This window comes from Salminus brasiliensis, chromosome 12 (assembly GCF_030463535.1).
Source record: "Salminus brasiliensis chromosome 12, fSalBra1.hap2, whole genome shotgun sequence".
In the NCBI taxonomy this organism is placed as follows: Eukaryota; Metazoa; Chordata; class Actinopteri; order Characiformes; family Bryconidae; genus Salminus; species Salminus brasiliensis.
Window position 1 is genome coordinate 665613 of NC_132889.1, and position 16954 is coordinate 682566.

The window sequence follows — 16954 nt, forward strand, 5'->3', positions numbered from 1 at the left end:
TTTTCTTTGCAATTCCGGAATTCCATTCCATAAACCTTTTTATTATATAAACATTTTAAACATTTGAAAGCGGTAAAGCCGTAAGTAGCGCCATTCCCAACCGTAAATCATATGAAACAGTGTTGTGTAAAAAAATTAAACCTATTGTGTAAAAATGTAAAATTATTATAGGTCATTGTAGGTCATATTATGATGTAATTCCATTTTTGTAACAATGATAATATTTATATTTTCACATTTCAGTACATAAATAATATGCCAGCTGTACTTGGTCATACATTCATAAAACTCTATGCAAAGCAATAAGTGTGTCACAGTATTTAAGCAGTATTTGGAAAGAATTACATGTGCACTAATGAATATCCAATCAAAGTCCACATGGTAATGAGCTCATGCATATGTATGTATATATATATATCTTGTAATATATGGTCAGACAATTGCCAAAGCATTGTACTACTAGTTATGCTGTGTAAACTGTGTATGTGACCAATAAACTTTATATTTAAATGTAATTTGATTTCATGCATATTAATTATTAAAGCCTAGAGCCCAGAGCCTTCTGGGTGCAAGAATGGAGCAAAACTGAGCAGAACTGTGGAGTCTAATGAAAGAAGCAGCCGTTTGTATTCTGTATGAATGCCTTCTGAAATCCTGCATGTGGTATTTTTTGCAGGACGGTGTGGTGTTTCTTCCCTGTGGTGTTTGAGGTGAAGCAGTGGTAGCTCTGTAAAGAAGAAGGCCGTTCTCTGCTTTATGAATCTGTCCATCCTGCCAGAGTTCACACACACACACACACTTACACTTCTCGCAGTGTTTCCCGGTGAGTCCCTCAGCACACTGGCACTGCTGCCATGACCACATGTCCAGGCAGGTGCCTCCATGTCGGCAAGGGTTAGCGACACACGCTCCTTCCAACCTGGGACATCTGCACACACATACACACACACACTGTGAGTCACTTGGAGAAAAGCACTCAGATGTAGTGACGGACAGTGAGGGAGCAGATGCAGCTCTCCCACCATGAACAAAAACAGCTGAAAAGGGAGCAGCAGCATTAGCATATAGGCAAAAGAACCGTCCGCTCTATTATAGAAAGCCATAAAAACACCAGCAGTTATTCCAGCGAGCAAACCCTGGAGGTCCTGGGCCAGTTGGCCACTTATAAAAGTGTATTTCTCCTCATCAGACAGCAGGGGATTCACCGAGGCCTGCTTCTCAATGGCTGCTTTTCGAGGCCAGTGAGTTCACAGTGAGTGTGTGTGTGTGTGTGTGTGTGAATGCGGGTGTGTGTACGTGCAAAATAAAGATGACAAGGTCGAGTTATGTGTCGAATTACAAACTGAGGTTTGGCGTAAGATTTAGAAAAGAGCGTCCATATTAAACGTGTGCTCGGCGGCTCATGTTTTTCTGGTGCTGGCGCTCTAACTCACACAGCTCGTGGGTTTCCAAAGCTAACATCTCACACACAGGCTGTTTACATCTGGCTTTAACCCCCCGGAAGCCTCGGGTTCTCATTCAGCTCTTAATCCGAATGCTTAAAGAACGAATGTGAATTATTTGGTATCCATATGGTTTAGCATATGTTGTGGAATCCCACAGGGTTCTATTTTAGGACCTATGAAACTGACAGTAATGTAGCTACTCTATATGTCCAAAGGTTTGTGGACACCCCTTCTAATGAGTGCGTTCAGCTTCTTTAAGTTGCACACATTGCTGACACAGATGTGCAAATGCACACACACACAGCTTGTCTAGTCCCTGTAGAGAAGAAGTACTGCCAAGTACTGAAGCAGATCAACATCATGACCCTATTGGCTCCATGCTGCCTAATAATGCCAGGCGTGGGCTAGAGGGGTATAAAGCCCCCCAGCATTGAGGAGCTGTGGAGCAGTGGAGGAACTGTGTTCTCTGGAGTGATGGTGTAGGAGCTCCATCCAGTACTTTTCAGAGGAGTTGGGGAGTTGGGTGTGATGAGGTGGGGTGTTGGTCATCTAGCATTCTAGACTAAGGTTTAGTCCACTCCACGTTAACCCCAGTAAGACCGTTCTGGACCTTCCACTTCAGCTTCAGTCAGAAGGCCTGTTGCTTTCAATGTGTATATCAGATCTCTGAAGTTCTATCTTTATAACTAAAAACTTCCCTATTTCGTCCTCTTGAGTCTGAAGGACAGCGAGATCTTAGATTCAGCTGCTGCCTCTTGTGTCCAGCTGCTGATCATCTGAGCTCCCAAGGGTGTTTTGCATTCAGAAGGCAGCTCTGTGGGCGGTTGAGGCATTTATACTGTAATCTAAAGCCTTCCTCTGTGAGGCCACTGGCCTGCCAATCCAGAACCTGCTCCAAAAACTGCTCACTGCTTCAGTTTGGGAAACACAAGAAAGCAGAGCACAAACGCGCACCACTTTTCTGTAGATAAACTGGTTCCAGTAGAACGTGCTTTGGATCACCTTCTCATTTTCCCATAGCAACACCGTCCACCAATGTTCCCAGCACTGGGACAGATATTTCTCCAGATTGCCCCTGAAGACTGAAGACTTTCTGTACCATAACAGTCTTTGTGTTGTTGTCAGAAAGGTTTTACACTAGCATTATTTTTTTCCAGACCCAGGTCCGCTCGCCCGGAGAGTTCGGGATGTTCGGTCAAGCGTAAAAGCAGGTTTAGAGCCCAGGAGTGGTCTGTGGTTCGCTTAAAGTGGACTCTGGTGCAGACTGCTGCACGTGTGGAAGCTATCCGCTCTACTGTAGATGTGATGGTGAGTCAGGAGTGTACTGTAGATGTGATGGTGGGTCAGTCAGGAGTGTACTGTAGATGTGATGGTGGGTCAGTAGTGTACTGTAAATGTGATGGTGGGTCAGGAGTGTACTGTAGATGTGATGGTGGTCTGTCAGGAGTGTACTGTAGATGTGATGGTGGGTCAGGAGTGTACTGTAGATGTGATGGTGGGTCAGGAGTGTACTGTAGTGTGATGGTGGGTCAGGAGTGTACTGTAGATGTGATGGTGGGTCAGTAGTGTACTGTAGATGTGATGGTGGGTCAGGAGTGTACTGTAGATGTGATGGTGGGTCAGTCAGAAGTGTACTGTGGATGTGATGGTGGGTCAGTAGTGTACTGTAGATGTGATGGTGGGTCAGTCAGAAGTGTACTGTGGATGTGATGGTGGGTCAGGAGTGTACTGTAGTGTGATGGTGGGTCAGGAGTGTACTGTAGTGTGATGGTGGGTCAGGAGTGTACTGTAGATGTGATGGTGGGTCAGTCAGGAGTGTACTGTAGATGTGATGGTGGATCAGTCAGGAGTGTACTGTAGATGTGATGGTGGGTCAGGAGTGTACTGTAGATGTGATGGTGGATCATGAGTGTACTGTAGATGTGATGGTGGGTCAGGAGTGTACTGTAGATGTGATGGTGGGTCAGTCAGGAGCGTACTGTAGATGTGATGGTGGGTCAGGAGTGTACTGTAGATGTGATGGTGGGTCAGTCAGGAGTGTACTGTAGATGTGATGGTGGGTCAGGAGTGTACTGTAGATGTGATGGTGGGTCAGTAGTGTACTGTAGATGTGATGGTGGGTCAGTCAGGAGTGTTCTGTAGATGTGATGGTGGGTCAGTAGTGTACTGTAGATGTGATGGTGGGTCAGTCAGAAGTGTACTGTGGATGTGATGGTGGGTCAGGAGTGTACTGTAGATGTGATGGTGGGTCAGTCAGAAGTGTACTGTGGATGTGATGGTGGGTCAGGAGTGTACTGTAGATGTGATGGTGGGTCAGGAGTGTACTGTAGATGTGATGGTGGTAAAATCTAGTTGGGTTTGATGGTACTGAGATCTGCTGGTGTAAAATAAATGGACAGTGTTTGACACAGCAGCCTCTTTTCACTGGTCATAAGTATTTGGACACAGATATTTAGGTGGGAAAGCTGTTCTGCTTCAAAGAGTTTAGAACTGAACTGAATTAATATAGTTTGTATGGGTTTAGCAGACTGTTTAGTGATTAGTGTTACAGACCTGTCCAGGATGCCGTGTGATGAGAGGGCCTGGGATGGCTCCAGTGGTCGTCCGTTGATGGCGAACTCCATGATGCAACCAACAAAGTCATGAGTGGCTACCTGACCTTTGCGATGCAGGAGGGGCTCTATGGAGCGTACGCCCCCTACTGACAAACGATTCGGCTGCACATCCAATATCCTGAGACAGACAAAGAAAAAGAGAGAGAGAGAGAGAGACAGAGAGAGAGAGAGAGCACATAAGGGTCAGTACCTCCCAGGACAACACACAGGCCCCCCTGTCCAAACAAACCAAAGCCAGACCGGCCTTCATCAAGTGAGGAGTCACTCAGCGACTCCAGCAGAACAGCAAAATAAACCCACGGTGTGAGCGGCTAATTAGGGCAAATGTGAAGCGAAAACGGCCCTATGTGTCCAAATATTTGTGGACACCCCTTCTAATGAATGCATTGAGCCACTTTAAGTTGCCCCCATTCCTTAAACAGATGTGCAAATGCACACACACAGCTTGTCTAGTCCCTGTAGAGAAGAAATACTGCCAATAGAATAGGACTCTCTGGAGCAGATCAACATCATGACCCTATTGGCTCCATGCTGCCTAATAATGCCAGGCGTGGGCTAGAGGGGTATAAAGCCCCCCAGCATTGAGCATTAATCAAATTCTTCTCTGGACAGTAGAGACAGTTACTCCAACAAAAGCAGAATAAACTTTTTTGTTATTACAGTGAATGCGAAGGTGTCCCAATTCTTTTGTCTATATAGTGTATGTTTGTCATATTTACCAGTCGGTGTGTACAGCCACGTTGCTGACAGCACAGTAGCCTGGATCCTGATCCTCGCCACACAGATCAACAGTCAAAGATGCAGCCTTGTGGACGAGAGATAGAGAGAGAGAGAGAGAGAGAGAGAGAGAAAGAGAGAGAGAGCATTAATTGGTTATCATTGGTAATTCCAATCTGTCCAATCCTACTAGTAGCACCATTTGAGGGCAGCTGGAGCTCCACTCTGCTGCTGTGTTTGTTGGTTTTGCTGCTGGTTGGTTTTTCCACGGGTCTCCAGCAAGATCTGTCACTCAGTAGCCTGCTGAAGGTATCGCTTATAGCCTGGGTTTAAGAAAGGAGCTACAGTCATGGCTTCTGTCAGAGCGAGACGGACAGCAGAGCGTGAGCGGTCAGTTGTGAAATGCTAACCAGCTTCTAACAGCTTTCCTTCTTTATTAGCAATGCAATTTTACTGCTAATTTAGCCAAGATGCTAATGTGTGACACCAGCGCATTCTGCATAAAAACAAATCTGAGCCATAGGCCGCGCCGTCAAATTGATGTAACTGCAGTCAAGCGGCTAGGTGCGGTCGCCAGGGACGATAGTGCAAGAGGTGTGACCATCGAGTGCACGATTCCATCCAGGATGATCACAATGCTGCAACTGCATCAGCAGTACATGTAAACCAGTCTGACGTTTAACAGACGGCCCCTAAAAGCATCTCCAAGCGAGGGTGATCCTTCAACGGTGCAGCAAGAATCAACATCCCCACCAGGAAAGAGAATGCCAGCAGTGCTAACAGCTGCAATGGCATTTTTAATGGACTACTCGGCTAGTCAAGCTGAGGCGCCTCAGGTGACCCCAGTGAATTCAGCCCGAAGTTCACAGGAGGCGAGGAATCAGGAGGACTGTGAGCGAAATAAAGTAAAGAGTTACGGTAAGTTTAACAGAAACATCATTCTTCTCCCTCCTTAAACAAACAGGCTCCTCGCAGCCATTGTGTTCAGCCCTGTAACTCTGTGGTTTATGAGGCTTAGCCAAAAACACAAGAAGAGGGGGGGAAAGGGTGGCAAGAGAGATGGAAAGAGCGCAAAGGTGTTGAAAAACGGGGGCAAGGCTCCGTGCCCACACAGGCCTCTGGGTAAACACGGCGAGCGATATGGAAGCCCACGAAAGCCTCCATCGCTAATCGCTAACGCAGAGCTGAGGGTTGAGCCAGTGAAATATGGCTAGGAGAAAACAAACCAGCGCTGGAAACAAGACGCATTTGTCTTCTGCAGCTTTGGTGTACACTGATACAGTTGAGTTACCGCATGGCTCGACCATCTGGGCTTTTTATTACTGCTGCTCTACACTTCAAAGAACATCGGCCACGGCAGCAAACCATGCCGGTCCAGGATCAGCTCTCAGGGTCCAGAGAATCACATTTATTGGAGATAAACTAAGCAAACCCTGACCTTAGACCAATGCTCTCAGGGAGACCAATGTGCTGTCAGGGGTCCCAAGCAAATGTACAGAAGGAACGTCGGAACTGCTGTGGCCTGCTTCAGACCATCAGGAGCCACTGTTTTGCATCGTGTTAACGTTTGGTTCGTCTGCATTTGTTTTGTCACGACAGCGAGTCTTAATGCAGACCAGAGTCTTTAGAGTGTCTGTGTGAGCTTCAGCGGCATTCTTCTTCAAAAGGAAGCCAGCTGCACCCTCGACACCCTCGACTTTCTCCTGCCCCAAACATCCTTGTGGCCCAGGCTTAAAAAAAAGCATTTGAAAAATTGCCCTGATTTTCACTCGGACGTCAGAGCTGTGTTCCCTCAGGCGCTGGTCTGGGACACATTTTGACTTCATGCTTGCAAACATCAACCATGACAAGCCATGAAGTAACTGAGCAGATGGGTTGTTGGGGCAGCCCTCAATTTAAAAGGGTTTGGCTTGCAAATTGGTAATTTGGTAAAGCCAAGTGCTGTTGGTGGGCTGCTAACATTTCTTGTGATTGTGTCCTACGTCCATGGTTGAAACAGAGACGCAAAAGTCATAACGGGGCAGTAAAAACAACGGCAGCTGCCTCTGGGCCAAACTGGAACATCTTAACTAAACAAAAGTAGCCTTGACTCCTTGGGTTCGACCTTAACCACAGGGGGACATCCAGGGCTCGCTTATGGCTTTAACATCTGCTTAAAATCCACGTCGGAGAGAAAAAAAAACACACACACACACAGAACCACCTAAATGACCCACAACACCTTCTCCAAACACAAGGATCGGGTTTTCTTTACACCTCCGTAGGGACTTGCTGAAGGCCCAGCCCCCTTCCACTCCTCCGCAGAACCCCTCCAACCAGCCTCCCTCAAACGTTCACCACATCCCTGCACACACCAAGCCTACACTAGTCAGTACATGTGGCATGGTGCTGGAGAGTGGGGCTCCTCGCGGCGTACCTTGCCAGTACCTTCACTTTGCAAAACTTCTCAACAGTTTAACGATTTTACCAGCTTCCGCTGCACTCCCAGCTCTCTCCGGCTGAATACGGAACCTCACGTCAGGCTGGAGACCTGCGGTATGGACCTTCTGACAAGCCGGTGATTTCTGTTTGGAGGCTGCAGAGCTCAGGAAAACAAGTGGATTCCAAGCACATTGCAAGTAATCCAAACTGCCTTCTCAGCATTTCTGCATAAATCACAAACGACGAGGAGTAATCAAGCGTAATTACTGGCCAAGCAGGAACCATAAGCAAACTCAACGGGCATGGGCAGTTTGATTATCATCATTTCATGCTGCAAAAAGATGCAGCCTTCAAACATACCCATCTTCTTGTGCAGTGTGAAAAGCCTCAAACATGACCGTGAGTTGGTGTCAGCCTCACTATCCTTCAGGTTCTCGTTACACAGAATTCGCTTTGCCATGATTACGTAGAACAAACACTGTGCACTAAAATAGCCCGGAACCACAGCAAATAAAAGTTCTGCAAGAAATCAAACAGCAGTGACTCACCATTCCAGCTCTCCTCGCGATGACGGTGTGGAACTGCCCATCCGAAACCCGGACCATGGTCGTCAGTGTGTAGGTGCCACTGCCGAGGTTGAAGGAGAACTTCATCCGACCCTCATAGATCTCCAGGGCCAGGAACTCGGCCTTGTCGCCGGTCTGGTTGTCGTGGTTGTACATGAGCAGGGCGTTCTCCTTCAGAGTGGCGAACTTGATGTAGATGTAGTTGTTGTTGGGGTCCAGGCTGGGGAACTCCATGTAAGAGAGCTCCTCAAATCCATAGCTGTTCAGCTCACAGTGTTTTCCGAATACGCCTAAGCAACAGCAATGTAGAGAACGTTAGAACATTAAGGTCCTCACTTTCTAGGAAGTTTAGGCTCCATCTTTCTCTCAGAATGTATTTTGATCTCTTCCACTACGGCATGAAACATGACCAAGTCTGATAAACACTGCTTGAGAACAGGCCTGGAACACCTGGCTCCTGCAGCTGGAGTGATGACTTACCAAACGGACAGTGACAGTAATAGCCTTCCACACGGCTCTGGCAGGAACCTCCATTAAAACAGGGGTTACACTCACAGTAATTGATGATGGAATCACAGGTCTTCCCTGAGTTCATGAAACAACACAAATGAAAACGAATGAGGTGAGGATGACATCAGCAACCGGCAAAAGGGTCGCTCACGCATGGGGGGCTCCCAGAAACCACCAAGGCTTTTGTTTGCAGTCTCGCTGTTCCTGCTCTACTCTCACCCTCCCCCAACTCCCCCCCCCCAGACATAACGACTCTGAACGTCTATCACCTTGTAAACACACCCTAGAAAATGGCTGGTGAAAATATATACCTGTCATGACAGCTTTACCTCAGCATATCCTCACTGGATCTGGGAGCCCAAGAACACAAGTACAGACACTGAGCATACAACCACGATGGAAGGGAGGATAAATAAACACTTGAAAAATGATGCTGATCAACACAGGATGGTAGGCACCATGCACGCCAAGCTAACTCACGAACGTGCTGAAGCTGAGATTAGCGTTTCTCATTTGCAGTCCCTGGTTGCAGCAACATAAGACAAATAGCTTAAGGGACACAAATTCCTTTGCCACAACCAGGCCTGCAAAACAGGAAGTTGGGAGTTCAGCAGAAGGGCAGGCAAACTACTGTAAGTCAATAGGTGTAATTCTTCAGCAGCCCCCATTCATCTGGGGCCTCAGACGCGAACGCTTGCGATCGTTTGTTATGGTCATAATAAAAAAGGACAGTAATGACTCAAAGCCTGAGCGAGCCAGAGACAAACCGTCTGCTGCGGCTGCATTTGAAGAGCGCCTTCCAAAAACTACAGCCAGCAGCTGCCCAAACAGACCTGATTCAAACTAATGTTATCGCAAATGCTTTAGTGCATTCGCTCCCCTTATAGGCACTAGCCGCAGTCGTATTTATGAAGTCTTCAATTGCCCATTACGTTTAGTAAGGGGTGATGTATGGCGCTACGCCGCGTGTTGACACTACGGGAGCCTTGCTAATTAGCTCGCTTTTCACACAACGAACAGAAGGGCATTGTTGAGGTCTTCTCTTCTCCTCTTCTCTTTAAGGCCGCATTAAACAGTGGGCCAGATGAACTCTTAACTCGCAGACCTCTTGAAAGTACAAACGCACGAAGGCTTTTAGCTGCGGAAAGCAGGTAGTGAAACTTGACTCAAGTGCACTCAAGGGCCGCCTACGGTTTTGTCCTTATTAGGGTCAAAACTGTATCATCCCTTTCCCTTTAAAGTAAACATGACAAGTTGATATGCATCACAGCTGATACCCCCCAACCCGTAACCCTAACAGCAAATGGCTTTTGGCAGTCATCGCCGCGTGCTAGAGTTACAACACCTCGCCAATTGCTTGGAAGCAAATATTATTCTTGGATCGAAACATTGCTGGGTTTGTGCGTAAAGACTGGGCGCATGTGCCTTGACTTATATCTGCTGTGTTTGTGGTTGCTCCTTAACTAAAACCCGAATGACTTTCGAGGCTGACCAGTGGACCGGCCGTACCTGCAAATCCGGATTTACACAGGCAGTTGAAGCCGCCGGGGAAGTTTTGGCACAGTGCCCCATTCTTGCACGGATTGGACAGGCACTCATTGACGTCCCTCTCACAGGCCATCCCGGTGAAGCCTTCGGGACAGGAGCAGGAAAAGCCTCCTACGAGGTTATGGCAGGTTCCTCCGTTGTGGCACGGTGATGGAAGACATTCGTTGATGTCTGTCTCACACAGACTCCCAGCGTAGCCAGGTTTACAGTTGCAGACGTAAGGCTGTAGGGGGCGATTGGAGACGAGAATGACTGGGACGCTTTCCATTGTCATCATGTCTGGTCCAACGCTGAGGCGCCGTTTGCAGCTGCCACCGTTCTGGCAAGGGTTGTGAGTGCAGGGGTCATGGTCCACAGAGTCTATTTTAACACCGCTTTGCCTGTGCAGCACCTCTTTTATGCTCTGGAAGAAGGTTGCCACTCCGCTGGGGTTGACATACTGCCCGTGACCACGTTTGACAGCTGCCATGAGGAAGGTTTGGTTGTTCAACTCGAACGCTCCATAGAGCTGAACGCCGGTCCCCAAACCTGCTAGCTGCGAGTTCGCAATGTGCAAAAAGCTGAGGTAGTGGTCGGTGAGGAAGTTGCTGACGCTTTGGGAATTTAGCCGAATCAGTATGCTGTTGTCCACTGTAGCGTTGCTGAATCCCATGAAGAAGACGCGAACATTGCTGTTGACGGGTGCATGCATACCATCATTGCTTCTCACTGACAGATCAAATGTGCCATCTGTGGATCGGGCATTTGAGTTGAGGTTGCAGGATCCTGTGGGTATACTAAACAGACTTGCAGCAGGAGGGATCAAGGAGCAATGGAATGTGTCCTGCTCATCAGGATCCTGAGGCTTCACAATCCCTAGGGATCCTCCAGGGAACATATTCCCAAAGTAATGAACAAAGATCTCAACGGAGCGAGGCTGCGATGGGTTATCGTTCTGGTCGTTGATTTTGACATGGACGGTTCCGGTGGAGGACATCTGAGGAACACCAGAGTCCTTGATAACCACTGAGAGATAAAAGTCGCTAATCTGTTCTCGGTCTATTTCTCGACTGGTGCTAAGTTCTCCAGATGACGTTAAGGTGAAGTAAGTCACGGCTGACCCAGTTGAAAGCAGACTGTAGGAGAAAGGTCCTTGATTTGGTGCCAGATCTGGATCAATGGAGCTCAGAGTCATCACTGGTGTTCTTGCCTTCTGGTTCTCCATGACTTCTCCAGTCGTTGTCAACAAGGTGGGTCCATTGTCGTTGATGTCTTCCAGAGTCACAATCAAGGTGGCAGTGCCGGTGGCTGCAGGTGATCCTGAGTCTATAGCCAGCAGTGTCAGGTTGTACACAGGTGTGGTTTCACGGTCCAGCTCGGCTGCTACAGACACCTGTCCAGTCTGGGGGTTTATGGTGAAGGCATTTTTCTCATGATCAGAAGCAATGGAGTACGTGAATCTGCTCCAGCTAGGCACAGAATCAGAGTCCTCAGCACTGACGAAGGTGACCAGACCTCCAGGTGACAGCCCTTCACTCACTTGAACATCATACAGCTCTTGGGTGAACACTGGAGGGTCGTTGGCATCGAGGATTGTGATGTTTACAAACACTTCGTCAATATCCGCCCCTCTGATCCCTCCAGCATTTTTGGCAAGAACTTTCAAGGAGATTTTCTCCTCCTTCTCACGATCCAGAGGTCCTGTCACGTATATCTGACCCGTGCGCTTATTGATGCCAAAGCCTTTCCTCCTGCTTCTGCCAAAAATCAAGTAATAGACAACACCATCTTCTCCCAAGTCCCTATCACTTGCAAACACCTCTCCAACCATGGTGCCCTTGGGTGCAGCCTCTGAAACCTCGAAGTAGTACTGCTTGGATACAAAACGGGGAACATATTCATTGGCTCCTTTGAGTTGAATGTTGACATTCGCAAAGCTACAGCGTTCCTCATCAGGCACATTGAAGGCTTTGACGGTTAGGTGATACACCTGTTTGGCCTCATAGTCCAGGAAACCCTGCGTAGTTATGACTCCAGTGTTGGGATCAATTATGAAGAGGTCACTGTCTGAAGACTGGATGACATAAGCCATCACAGCATTGAGGCTGGAGTCTTTGTCCATTGCATTCAGCTTCACCACGACGGTACCACTTGGCACATTTTCCTGCACGACAGGGAAGTATTCATCAGGTTCAAACTCCGGTGGATTGTCATTTACATCAGTGACTTGAATATTAACGGTAACATAGCTGGTCTTTGCAATCCATCCTCCATCCGTAGCCGAGATTCTGAGCTCATGCTTTTGCTTTTTCTCATAGTCCAGTGGCTTGGCCAAAGACAGGACCCCTGTTTTAGCATTAACTACAAACAGGCCGTCGTCATTGCCCGAGGAAATGTTGTATGTGATGAGACCATTCATTAGTTTGTCCTTATCTTTGTCCCTTGCGGACAGAGTGCGGATTGCTGTGCCCACGGTCAGGCTTTCAGAGACCGTGGCAGTGACCTGACTTTGGGAGAACTCTGGAGTGTGGTGGTTCTCCTCCGTGACAGCAATCTTAAGAGTAGTCTTATCTGACAGAACAGGGTTCCCTTTATCCTTTGCTGTTATCTCAAGCAGGTAGACTTTATTCATATCTGAGGTAAGAGAAGAGGCAACTGTGACCCATCCAGTCTGTTTGTCCAAGCGGAATCTGCTCGAGCTGTTGCCCCCTGATATTACGTACTCAATCTCAGAGTTGACACCGAAGTCTTTCTTATCGTGGGCCGTGACTTTGATGAGCTTCGTACCAACTTTGACGCTCTTAGTGACGGGAGTGAAGTAAGTCGAAGATTCAAACGTAGGTGGGTTATCATTGCTGTCGACAATGTTAACGATCACAGTGGTTTCACTCATCAGCGGTTTGACACCTCGGTCAGACGCAGTCACGATGAAACTATGCCTGTTTATGTTGCCATTATTGTGGCCGGTTGAGTTTTGATACTTCAGCAGCTGCTTGACGAATATCTCTCCAGTGCTTGAGTTGATGCGGAAGTATTCCGACTGGGACCTTATGAAGTAGAATATTTTACCATTAAAATCTTCATCCAGGTCTGTAGCAGAGACCTTCGTGACCAGTGACCCAACCTCTGTCAGTTCAGGATAGTCAAGGTAGTAGGATGGCTTGCTAAATCTAGGGGCATTGTCATTGACATCCGTCACGAATATGGTGACGTCTGTGCTGACCGTCCAGCCCGAATCATGAGCAGAGACTTTGGCAATGTAATGGTCAGTGTCTTCTCTGTTGAGTGGCCTGCTGATGGTGATGTCTCCTGTGCTGGGGTTGATGCTGAAGGGAAGGCTTGTGTCACTGATGGTGTAGCGGCTCACGGCGTTGGCACCAGTATCCTCATCGGTAGTTGTCACACGGGTGACGGTGTAGCCTACGGGTGCATTCTCAGGCACTGTGGCGCTGAAGATTTTGGAGAACCTTGGAGCGTTATCGTTCACGTCTAGCACATTAATGATGACGCTGACAGCAGTGCTTCTTGGTGGGGCACCTCGATCTGTTGCTTTCACCTTTAGAGAATACTGAGCCGATTTCTCCCTGTCCAGAGGACGAGTGGTGCGAATTTCTCCCGTGGCTCGATTGATGCTGAAGCTGTTTTCCTTGTTTCCGTCAATGATGGTGTAGTCCAGCTGTCCATTGGGGCCACTGTCCCGATCCAGAGCTGACACCACAAGCACTCTCTGAGGGGAGAGGTTTTCCAGAATCTCGGCATGGAACGGCTCCTTCTCAAAGACAGGGTTATTGTCGTTCACATCCAACACTGTGATTTCAATTTTCTCATAGGCCGAGTATGGAGGAAAGCTTTGGTCTCGTGCTTCTATCCACAGGACATACTTCTCAATATTCTCATAGTCCAGGGCTGTCTTGATGGACAGTTCACCTGAAAGCTGGTCTACATGAAATGCATTGTCCAAGTTGCCACTGGCAATGTAGTATGACAGTAGGCCAGCCCTGGTAGATGTGCCAGAGACCTTGGTGACAATCGTGTTTATGGCTTGGTTTTCTGGGTAGGTGAAGCTTTTGTCTTTGAGTTTGATAACAGGGAAGTTCCCTCCTGTCACAAAACGAACGGTCACGGTGGTGCTGTCTGTTTTGGGATTGCTGCCACCATCCTTCACACGCACTGTAAAAGTAACCTCAGAACTGCCGGTCAGTTTTTCGCTGGCTGTGATGGCTCCTCGGACTGGGTCGATCTTGAACTTCTCTGAGTTTCGACCACTGAGAGAGTAGTGCAGCTGAGAATTTGAGCCCGAGTCTTCATCCGTTACTGTGACAGCGAAGACCAGTGAACCTGCAAACAACAAGGCAACAAAATACGTCAATAAGGGTGATGAATCCAGCTCAGACGAATGTTTCTACAGTACACTGCAGCTATGAGGCTTCCCAGTATACTGCAGTTCAATAGCTCCTTTGGGTGACCATACATGACGACATACATGACACATTTTTGCAGGCCAGATGCAAAAGAACCCCACATAGGTGCTTGGAGGTTTAGCGGGCTGAGTTCCAGAGTGAGTCTACATTGTGGCCCGGCAGCTTCCCATACCAGACACTGGAGTGACTCTACATTGTGGTTCTAGGGTTGCATGGGTTAGCTGTTGGAGATACTCTACATTGTAGCCAGGCAGCTTCCCATATCAGACACCGGAGTGACTCCACACTGCAGTTTGGAGGTTTCGTGGGCAGGCTTGCCAGAGATATTCGACACTGTGGCCTGGCAGCTTCCCATACCAGACACCGGAGTGACTCCATGCTGCAGTTTGGAGGTTTTGTGGGCCAGCTTGCCAGAGATACTCTACATTGTGGCCCAGCAGCTTCCCACACCAGACACCAGAGTAACTCTACATTGCAGTTGTAGGGTTTCATGGGTTGGCTGCCAGAGATAGTCTACATTGTGGCCCGGCAGCTTCCAATGCTGGCCTCTGGAGTGGCTCTACACAGCAGTTTGGAGGTTGTCATGGGTCAGCTACCAGAGCAACTCTACATTGCCTCTACAACTGAGGTTTTATGGGCCATAGTGGAACTGTTCTTAAACTGAAATGAATGGACCAATAAAATGCTCAAAAATGACAAAATGTTTTATACATCGTTTTACATATACTAGATTTGGTCATCACACTCTCTGTACTCTCAGGTATTTTTCAACCAAACCTGCTCACATGTTTTGCAAGTCCATTAACCTGTTCCCTAATCACCCACCTGGCGAAGTGGAGGCAGGTATGTGTGTGACGTAGGGGTGGTGGTGAAATCGTGGAGGATTGTCGTTAATGTCGGTCACGACCACTGACACCATGGCCGAGCTAGAGAGGGGTGTCGGCTGCCCGCCATCGGACGCCACCACCAGCAGTTGGTAGTTGCTCCGTGTCTCCCGGTCCAGCAGGGAGCTGGTTATGATCTGACCTGTGGCGGGATTAATGGAGAACTGCCCATCCCCTCCAGTCAGACTGTAACTGTGGAATAGACACAGTGCAGAAGGTTAGATCAAGCGGACACTTTAGCAATGTCTACTTATAGACATATCTAGATATAGAGAGATCTGATGCATAAAATACACACTATATGGACAAAAGTATTGGGACACTTGCTCAGTCATTGTCTTTTCTAAAATCAGGGGTATTAAAAGAGTTGATCCTGCTTCTGTTGGAGTAACTGTCTCTACTGTCCAGAGAAGAAGACTTTCTACTAGATTCTGGAGGAGGAGCATTGCTGTGAGGATTTGATTGCAAACAGCAACAAAAGCTTAAGTGAGGTTCGGATGTTGGATTACTACCTCCTCACCACATCCCCAACTCCCCAACTCATCCCAAAAGTACTGGATGAAGCTCCACCACCATCATTCCAGAGAACACAGGTCCTCCACTGCTCCACAGCTCCTCAATGCTGGGGGGCTTTATACCCCTCTAGTCCACGCCTGGCATTATTAGGCAGCATGGAGCCAATAGGGTCATGATGTTGATCTGCTACAGAGAGTCTTATTCTATTGGCAGACAAGCTGTGTGTGTGTGTGTGTGCATTTGCACATCTATGTCAGCAATGGGTGCAACTTAAAGTAGCTGAATACATTCATTAGATGCTGTGTCCACAAATATTTGGACATACAGTGTGTGTAACCGCGAAAAACATTCCCTTTTTAGAATAGATCTTTATTGAGGGATTTGGAGGGAAGCAGAACGCTGTTCCCTCGTTTTCTTTTCCTCTCTGATCCAAACATTTGCAGTTTGAGTTTATAGTTTATCTCAATTTTACAGCAGTTGGAAACGCGACAGCTGAAAGCATGCACTGGACAGGCCGTATATGCTTCAGTGCGGTTCCTTCTCCACAGTTTATAGAGCAGTCCAATGGAGGGCACTGTTTCATCCTGCCTGAAGACCACGAGGACACAACTGGGACACATGTGGCATCAAAACCCAACGTTTCAAAAGTATAACTACCATAAATCACTCAAACGTAGCCGCAATTTCTTACAGCTCTGGAACAAAGAGACAAAAGTTTATGCGAGTTCACCGAACAGCTTTCACTTATTTCCTTCTCTCAGAGGTTTCGGGATCACGGCCTTCCAGAGACGGCTCTGGATTCCCCCTGACCGAAAAACACAGCGTTTCTGCGAGGGCTCGGAGAGGATCTGGTTTCATTGCTCAGTTTGTGGCGTCCACCCTCTCGGCTCTTTGACACAAACTCAATCCGACGTGAACATGTACACACACACACACACACACACACACAAGCTCGTACTGGGCCTGGATCAGAGGAGCAGGAATTGCACCACCGAATCAGGCAACAAATTAGAGAACAAAGTGCAAATAACAACCTCGACAAAACAACAACAGCGGCGCTCACAGTCATTAAACCCGCGCAGAGACGCGGAGGAGGTGGTGGAGGAGGCGACGGAGGAGGCTGGGGTATCGGGAAGTGGGAGAGAATGAGCAACAGGCAGATGCCAATATCCTGAACGGGACAGTTCTGGAGTTTCGGGGGTGTATTAAAGGCTGGAGCCCCTTGGAGCCACCCCATTGGGCGCTGGTCTCTCTGTCATTGTCCATCATCATCCTCATTAGTGTTTGGGCGAAACTGGAGCACATTTGCTCACCCCCCATCAACCCCCTGCG

General features: G+C 48.0%; 1 protein-coding gene across 1 annotated transcript in view; it reads right to left on the bottom strand.

Annotated features, from left to right (window-relative positions):
- The window catches only part of fat4 (FAT atypical cadherin 4), a 117509-nt gene that overhangs the window by 7203 nt on the left and 93352 nt on the right, over positions 1-16954 (bottom strand). The window contains 7 exon segments of the mRNA XM_072692900.1: positions 804-928; positions 3999-4178; positions 4780-4865; positions 7747-8054; positions 8245-8349; positions 9784-14139; positions 15048-15298. Of these exon segments, the coding sequence (XP_072549001.1) occupies positions 804-928; positions 3999-4178; positions 4780-4865; positions 7747-8054; positions 8245-8349; positions 9784-14139; positions 15048-15298 (5411 nt within the window).